This window comes from Rana temporaria, chromosome 1, assembly GCF_905171775.1.
Source record: "Rana temporaria chromosome 1, aRanTem1.1, whole genome shotgun sequence".
NCBI lineage: Eukaryota > Metazoa > Chordata > Amphibia > Anura > Ranidae > Rana > Rana temporaria.
Window position 1 is genome coordinate 263,882 of NC_053489.1, and position 8,635 is coordinate 272,516.

The 8,635-nt window shown below is 59.3% G+C and overlaps 1 protein-coding gene across 2 annotated transcripts; it reads right to left on the minus strand.

Annotated features, from left to right (window-relative positions):
- Positions 1-247: 247 nt before the first annotated feature.
- On the minus strand, positions 248-6,183 carry INO80B (INO80 complex subunit B). Of its 2 annotated transcripts, none has more exons than XM_040328767.1 (5): positions 6,056-6,183; positions 5,320-5,524; positions 2,987-3,099; positions 1,934-2,061; positions 248-740 (listed from the first exon to the last, which is right to left on the minus strand). In XM_040328767.1, the coding sequence occupies exons 1-5, from the start codon at positions 6,066-6,068 to the stop codon at positions 261-263; spliced, it is 939 nt and encodes a 312-aa protein (XP_040184701.1). In that variant the 5' UTR covers positions 6,069-6,183; the 3' UTR covers positions 248-260. The 2 variants fall into 2 exon arrangements, with proteins under 2 accessions (XP_040184701.1, XP_040184628.1); XM_040328694.1 differs by having other exon boundaries at positions 1,934-2,097; positions 6,056-6,182.
- Between the last annotated feature and the right edge of the window lie 2,452 nt (positions 6,184-8,635).

Genomic DNA, 8,635 nt, shown 5'->3' on the forward strand with positions numbered 1-8,635 from the left:
CACTGTGCAGAACACTCTATATACAAAGTCCTTGTGGCTCGGAGTCCAGAAAGGTCCACCACCAACCCCCTCCCCCGGACCACGGTGCCCTGGACCCACCAACCCCCTCCCCCGGACCACGGTGCCCTGGACCCACCAACCCCCTCCCCAGGACCACGGTGCCCTGGACCCACAGTCCAACCCTCTCCAGTCCCTGGGTCTCTCAGAAATGGGACCACAAATATGGGGGAGTGGTGGACTGAAGACTCTCCAGTCCCATCTCAGGCCGTGGTGTCCGGCGCCCCCTCCAGGTTCTTGCGGTAGCACTCGAGGCTGCACAGCGGGATCAGAGTCTTGGAACAGGCGTAGCGTTTGAGGTTGGTGCAGCCGCGGACTCCGCAGAGCTGTGGCGCCGGCAGAGCGGGGCGTGGCTCGGCGGGGGTTGGGTACGGCACTCCCACGGGATAGGACAAGGTGATGCCGTGGGCGGTGTGCTGGTAGCGGACGGTGGGGCAGGGCGGCTGGCGTCCGCGCCTCCCTTGGCTGGGTTTGGCGCCCCGCGTCTTGGAGGTTTTGGTCAGCCTCTCGATGGTCTGCTTCTTGCTCTCCTCGGCCTTCTTGGCGGCCTGCAGGCGTCTTTTCCGGGCCTTCTCCTCCCTCTTCACCAACATCTCCTGGGACAGCTCAGGCAGGGGGCGGGCGTAGACGGCGGGAGGGTACAGAGGCATGGGCGGGGTCTGCTGCTTCTGTAGGAGGGCTTTCTGTAGAGAGAAAATAAAAGGTTGTTATTCATCTGACCGCACCCAGAACCATAAACTTCATAGACTGGAGGCAAAGCAGATCAGAGGGACTAGAGGGGCACTGTGATCGGTCTGCCCTCAGGAGGGTCCAGGAGCGGGAACGTCATGAGTCTGCCCCCTCAGGGGGATCCAGGATGGGGGCAGGACGTCATGAGTCTGCCCTCAGGAGGGTCCAGGAACGTCATGGGTCTGCCACCTCAGGGGGGTCCAGGATGGGGGCAGGGGGGGACGTCATAAATCTGCCCTCAGGAGGGTCCAGGAAGGGGGCGGGGGGACCTCATGAGTCTGCCACCTCAGGAGGGTCCGGGAACGTCATGGGTTTGCCCCCTCGGGAGGGTCCAGGATGGGGGCGGGGGACGTCATGAGTCTGCCCTCAGGAGGGGTCCAGGATGGGGGGGGGGGGGGCAGAAACGTCATGAGTCTGCCCTCAGGAGGGTCCAGAAGCGGGAACGTCATGAGTCTGCCCCCTCAGGGAAGAAGGTCCAGAAAGGGGAACATAGTGGGGTCCAGCAAGAGGGGGGTGAACAACATCATGGGTCGGGGGGGGGGGGGGGAGAAGAACGTCATGGGTCTGCCCCTTCAGGGGGGGTCCAGGAAAGGGGGGGCAGGGGACACAACGTCATGGGTCTGCCCCCTCATGGAAGAAGGTCCAGGATGGGGAACATGGTGGTGTCCAGCGGGGGGGGGGGGGGGGGGTGAACAATGTCATGGGTCTGCCTCAGGGGGAGGGGGGCGGGTCCAGGAAGGGGAACATCATGGGTTCTGCCCCCTCAAGGGGGGAGGGGGGGTCCAGGAAGGGTCATGTAGTGGAAGGACACTGGTGGAATCGTGTATTGGACAGACACTGGGAGTGGGGGGGTGTCCAGGGTGGGGGATGTCATGGTCTGCCCCCTCGGGGGGGGGGGGGTCCAGGAAGGGTCATGTTGTGGAAGGACACTGGTGGAGTCGTGTATTGGACGGACACTGGCAGTGGTGGGGGGGGGGAACGTTTTGGGTTCTGCTCCCTCAGGAGGTCCAGGAGGGGGGAGGTCATGATGTTGTGATGGGCCCGCCCCACAGAAGATAGTATGGTCCCGCCCCTCAGAGAGGATGTTATGATGGATGGGTCCGCCCCTCGAGAGGAAAGTTTTGAAGGGCTAGGACCGCCCCCTCACCTGACGTGCGGTCAGCAGCGACTCATCAGTGTTGCGTTTCAGGTCTCCGTTGACGTCCAGCTCTCCTCTCTCCAGCGCGTCCAACCAGCGGTTCTCCTCGTCCTGCTCGGTCTCCCGGGGGGGCCCCACTGAGGAAGGCAGAGGGTCCAGATTACTGTCCTCATCTGTAGGGAGGATCCAGAACACGGTCACAGACCGGGCACTCTACCTGAGCGCGCAACCCCCATCCCCCCCCGCCCGTTCCCGCAATAAATGACGGTCACAAGTGATGTGCCAACCGCCATATTTCAGCAACCCAACCCACCAGGAGCCGCCACCGGAGGGTAGAGTGGCCCATGCATTAGGATGACGGCACTCCCTATACATTGGTGGTGCTTGGCAATGTAGCCCCACCCCCCCCATACAGTGGCTGCGCTCAGCAATGTAGCCCCACCCCCCCCCATACAGTGGCTGCGCTCAGCAATGTAGCCCCACCCCGTCCCCATACAGTGGCTGCGCTCAGCAATGTAGCCCCGCCCCCCCCATACAGTGGCTGCGCTCAGCAACGTAGCCCCCCCCTATACAGTGGCGGCGCTCAGCAACGTAGCCCCCCCCCCATACAGTGGCGGCGCTCAGCAACGTAGCCCCCCCCCCCCCTATACAGTGGCGGCGCTCAGCAACGTAGCCCCCCCCCCTATACAGTGGCGGCGCTCAGCAACGTAGCCCCCCCCCTATACAGTGGCGGCGCTCAGCAACGTAGCCCCCCCCCCCCCCTATACAGTGGCGGCGCTCAGCAACGTAGCCCCCCCCCCCTATACAGTGGCGGCGCTCAGCAACGTAGCCCCCCCCCCCTATACAGTGGCGGCGCTCAGCAACGTAGCCCCCCCCCCTATACAGTGGCGGCGCTCAGCAACGTAGCCCCCCCCCTATACAGTGGCGGCGCTCAGCAACGTAGCCCCCCCCTTATACAGCGGCCGCGCTCAGCAACATAGCCCCCCATACAGTGAAAGGGGGCGGAGCTGTGCCCACCCAATACGGACCCGTGAAGCTCTAGGAGGATCAGCGAGTTCTCACCCAGCCAGGCCCGGTATTGCTCTATAGGGACTCCTTCCATCGGCTCCTCGTCCTCGTCCACCACCCTGAGCGGAGACTGCGGCACCTCCGGGACCACCGTGAACGTGGGGACACTGCAGAGAGAGAGAGGAGGGGGGGAGGGGCACACAGGAGGTCAGTGCAGGCAGAATTCAGGAACCAGTCAGTCCAATCTCCTCCATTCATATACAAAATCCAGAGACATGCGATGGGAAAATGATTAGATCAGCAGAGAAAACCCAGGAGCAGCCGCAGTCACGTACAGATCTCCGACTTCCCCAAGAAGTCAAACCTGGCCCCGCCCCTTCCTACCTGGAGAAGTAATGGTCAGTGTCTCCGCCCCTCATACAGGAGGAGAGAGCCGCTGCATGGGATCCCAACACACCGCCCCTTCCGTATGTCCCCATCAACCGACTCTCAGAGGGGACACTTCACTCAGAACACGGGGGAAGGAAGGAAAGGGAAGCAAGCAAGGGGGAAGAGGCCAAGGGAAGCAAGCAAGGGGGAAGAGCCAAGGGGAAGAGGCCAAGGGAAGCAAGCAAGGGGGGGGGAAGGGCCAAGGGAAGCAAGCACGGGGGGGGGAAGGGCCAAGGGAAGCAAGCAAGGGGGGGGAAGGGCCAAGGGAAGCAAGCAAGGGGGGGGGGAAGGGCCAAGGGAAGCAAGCAAGGGGGGAAGGAAGGAAAGGGAAGCAAGCAAGGGGGAAGAGCCAAGGGGAAGAGGCCAAGGGAAGCAAGCAAGGGGGGGGGAAGGGCCAAGGGAAGCAAGCACGGGGGGGGGGGAAGGGCCAAGGGAAGCAAGCAAGGGGGGGGAAGGGCCAAGGGAAGCAAGCAAGGGGGGGGGGAAGGGCCAAGGGAAGCAAGCAAGGGGGGGGGGAAGGGCCAAGGGAAGCAAGCAAGGGGGGGAAGAGGCCAAGGGAAGCAAGCAAGGGGGAAGAGCCAAGGGGAAGAGGCCAAGGGAAGCAAGCAAGGGGGGGGGAAGGGCCAAGGGAAGCAAGCACGGGGGGGGGGGGAAGGGCCAAGGGAAGCAAGCAAGGGGGGGGAAGGGCCAAGGGAAGCAAGCAAGGGGGGGGGAAGGGCCAAGGGAAGCAAGCAAGGGGGGAAGAGGCCAAGGGAAGCAAGCAAGGGAAGCAAGCAAGGGGGGAAGAGGCCAAGGGAAGCAAGCAAGGGGGGAAGAGGCCAAGGGAAGCAAGCAAGGGGGGAAGAGGCCAAGGGAAGCAAGCAAGGGGGGAAGAGGCCAAGGGAAGCAAGCAAGGGGGGAAGAGGCCAAGGGAAGCAAGCAAGGGGGGAAGAGGCCAAGGGAAGCAAGCAAGGGGGAAGAGGCCAAGGGAAGCAAGCAAGGGGGAAGGGCCAAGGGAAGCAAGGGGGAAGGGCCAAGGGAAGCAAGGGGGAAGGGCCAAGGGAAGCAAGGGGGAAGGGCCAAGGGAAGCAAGGGGGCAGGGCCAAGGGAAGCAAGGGGGCAGGGCCAAGGGAAGCAAGGGGGCAGGGCCAAGGGAAGCAAGGGGGCAGGGCCAAGGGAAGCAAGGGGGAAGAGCCAAGGGAAGCAAGGGGGAAGAGCCAAGGGAAGCAAGGGGGAAGAGCCAAGGGAAGCAAGGGGGAAGAGCCAAGGGGGAAGGGCCAAGGGAAGCAAGCAAGGGGGAAGGGCCAGAAAAGCAAGGGGGAAGGGCCAAGGGAAGCAAGGGGGAAGAGCCAAGGGAAGCAAGGGCCAAGGGAAGCAAGGGGGAAGAGCCAAGGGAAGCAAGGGGGAAGAGCCAAGGGAAGCAAGGGGGAAGAGCCAAGGGAAGCAAGGGGGAAGAGCCAAGGGAAGCAAGGGGGAAGAGCCAAGGGGGAAGGGCCAAGGGAAGCAAGCAAGGGGGAAGGGCCAGAAAAGCAAGGGGGAAGGGCCAAGGGAAGCAAGGGGGAAGAGCCAAGGGAAGCAAGGGGGAAGAGCCAAGGGAAGCAAGGGGGAAGAGCCAAGGGAAGCAAGGGGGAAGAGCCAAGGGAAAAAAAGGGAAGGGAAAAAAAAGGGAAGCAAGCAAGGGGGAAGGGCCAAGGGAAGCAAGCAAGGGGGAAGGGCCAAGGGAAAAAAAGGAAGGGAAAAAAAAGGGAAGCAAGCAAGGGGGAAGGGCCAAGGGAAGCAAGCAAGGGGGAAGGGCCAAGGGAAGAAAGGGGCAGGCCAAGGGGAAGGGCCAAGGGAAGCAAGCAAGGGGGAAGAGCCAAGGGAAGCAAGGGGCAGGCCAAGGGGAAGGGCCAAGGGAAGCAAGCAAGGGGGAGGAACAAGGGAAGCAAGCAAGGGGAAGGCCAAGGGGAAAAAAAAGGGAAGCAAAGGGTGCGACTCACTTCTTGGTCCCCAGCACTTGACCTCCCAGTTTGATTTTCAGTTTGAGTTGCGGTTTGTGGGGAGATTTGTGGGAGGAGTCGGAATGGTGATGGGGGGAGTAGCCGGAGGTCCCGCCCACTTCCTGGTGATGCTTCTTCTTATGCTTTTTGTGTTTTTTATGTTTCTTCTTATGAGCTCCATGTGAGGGGGCGTCGCCTTCATCACCTGGGGGGGAGGGGAGAAAGTCAGGTGACCACACATCATACAATCCAACCCCCCCCATATATGATCTACAGACAGTAATCCCCACCCCCCATATTTTTAGTATCTGACAAAAGTAAGTACACCCCTTGTATCTTTTCATGTGAAAACACTGAAGAAATGACACTTTGTATCTACAATGTTGTGTAGTGAGTGTACACAAGGGGGGGGGGTGTACACAGAGAGGGAGGGGGGGGTGTACAGCTTGTATAACAGTGTAAATTTGCTGTGAAAATGTCCAAATTGGGCACAATTAGTCATTTTCCCTCCCCCAGTGTCATGTGACTCATTAGTGGTTAAGTAGTTTGGTGTTATCGCTCTCACTCGCTCATACGTGACACCTCATGGATGGCACACACAAAATATTGGACACTTTGGGGCCCAATTTGGACATTTTCACTTAGGGGGTGTACTGACTTATGTGGGAGAGTGGATAATACACAGACAGTGGTCGTATATATAGAATGGGATTCTATACAGACGGAGATCACGTACCTGGCTCCTCCATGTCCTCCGGTGCACACACACTCCTGCACAGGAAGCTCGGCTCACACACGGAACCTCTCCGCCGGAGCGCCGTTTCCGGGAGGAATGTTTTCCTCGCTGCACCACCGCCGCCGCCATCTTGGTAAAGGATTCCTGAGCCTTCGCCACTTGCTTGTCTAAAAGACGTGCAGACTCCGCCCCTTTGTTTTTCTCTTGGTCAAGCCCCGAGGGCGGGGTTTTGGCACGCGCGCCTGGAAGGGAGTGTTCGTTCGGAGAGCGGGATAGAGGAGAGAGGGGCGGGAGATGGAGGATTGGAGGCGGGGATTGGGAGGGAGGGATGGGAAAGGGGGCGGGTCTGAGGTAACTGGAGGTCGGTGGGCGGAGTATATATGAGAGCTGGGAGGGATCTCGGTACAGGAAATGCTCTGTGCCTGGCTTATTATGTGTGTGTTGGGGCAAAAAGAGCTTCCACTTCCAGTAGTGACCAATAGGAGATCACCATGGGGTCATGTGATCAGTGGGGTCCCATAGGAAGTCACCATGGAGTCATGTGATCAGTTATGTCCCATAGGAGGTCACCATGGGGTCATGTGATCAGTGGGGTCCCATAGGAAGTCACCATGGAGTCATGTGATCAGTGCTGTCCCATAGGAGATCACCATGGGGTCATGTGATCAGTGGTGTCCCATTGGGGGGTCACCATGGGGTCATGTGATCAGTGATGTCCCATAGGAGGTCACCATGGGGTCATGTGATCAGTTATGTCCCATAGGAGGTCACCATGGGGTCATGTGATCAGTGGTGTCCCATAGGAGGTCACCATGAGGTCATGTGATCAGTGGTGTCCCATTGGGGGGTCACCATGGGGTCATGTGATCAGTGATGTCCCATAGGAGATCACCATGGGGTCATGTGATCAGTGGTGTCCCATAGGAGGTCACCATGGGGTCATGTGATCAGTAGTAACCCATAGGAGGTCACCATGGGGTCATGTGATCAGTGGGGTCCCATAGGAGGTCACCATGGGGTCATGTGATCAGTGATGTCCCATAGGAGGTCACCATGGGGTCATGTGATCAGTAGTAACCCATAGGAGGTCACCATGGGGTCATGTGATCAGTGGGGTCCCATAGGAGGTCACCATGGGGTCATGTGATCAGTGGGGTACTATAGGAGGTCACCATGGGGTCATGTGATCAGTAGTGACCCATAGGAGGTCACCATGGGGTCACATGATCAGTGCTGTCTCATGGGAGGTCACCATGGGGTCATGTGATCAGCGGTGTCCCATAGGAGGTCACCATGGGGTCATGTGATCAGTGATGTCCCATAGGAGGTCACCATGGAGTCATGTGATCAGTAGTGTCCCATAGGAGGTCACCATGGAGTCATGTGATCAGTGGTGTCCCATAGGAGGTCACCATGGGGTCATGTGATCAGTAGTGACCCATAGGAGGTCACCATGGAGTCATGTGATCATAGGTGTCCCATAGGAGGTCACCATGGGGTCATGTGATCAGCGGTGTCCCATAGGAGGTCACCATGGGGTCATGTGATCAGTGGGGTCCCATAGGAGGTCACCATGGGGTCATGTGATCAGTGGTGTCCCATAGGAGGTCACCATGGGGTCATGTGATCAGCGGTGTCCCATAGGAGGTCACCATGGGGTCATGTGATCAGCGGGGTCCCATAGGAGGTCACCATGGGGTCATGTGATCAGCGGTGTCCCATAGGAGGTCACCATGGGGTCATGTGATCAGCGGTGTCCCATAGGAGGTCACCATGGGGTCATGTGATCAGTGGGGTCCCATAGGAGGTCACCATGGGGTCATGTGATCAGTGGGGTCTCATAGGGAGGTCACCATGGGGTCATGTGATCAGTGGTGTCCCATAGGAGGTCACCATGGGGTCATGTGATCAGTGGTGTCCCATAGGAGGTCACCATGGGGTCATGTGATCAGTGGGGTCCCATAGGAGGTCACCATGGGGTCATGTGATCAGTGATGTCCCATAGGAGGTCACCATGGAGTCATGTGATCAGTGCTGTCCCATAAGAGGTCACCATGGGGTCATGTGATCAGTGTTCTCCCATAGGAGGTCACCATGGGGTCATGTGATCAGTGGTGACCCATAGGAGGTCACCATGGGGTCATGTGATCAGCGGGGTCCCATAGGAGGTCACCATGGGGTCATGTGATCAGTGGTGTCCCATAGGAGGTCACCATGGGGTCATGTGATCAGTGCTGTCCCATAGGAGGTCACCATGGGGTCATGTGATCAGTGGTGTCCCATAGGAGATCACCATGGAGTCATGTGATCAGTGGTGTCCCATAGGAGGTCACCATGGGGTCATGTGATCAGTGGTGTCCCATAGGAGGTCACCATGGGGTCATGTGATCAGTAGTGACCCATAGGAGGTCACCATGGGGTCATGTGATCAGTGGGGTCCCATAAGAGGTCACCATGGGGTCATGTGATCAGTGGGGTACTATAGGAGGTCACCATGGGGTCATGTGATCAGTGGGGTACTATAGGAGGTCACCATGGGGTCATGTGATCAGTGGGGTCCCATAGGAGGTCACCATGGGG

Excerpts from the sequence above, each read along its gene's own strand:
- INO80B (XM_040328694.1), bottom strand. Across the intron at positions 3,100-5,319 it reads CAAGTGCTGGGGACCAAGAA|TGTCCCCACGTTCACGGTGG; the intron begins GTGAGTCGCACC and ends CTCTCTCTGCAG. Across the intron at positions 741-1,933 it reads CGCTGCTGACCGCACGTCAG|AAAGCCCTCCTACAGAAGCA; the intron begins GTGAGGGGGCGG and ends TTCTCTCTACAG.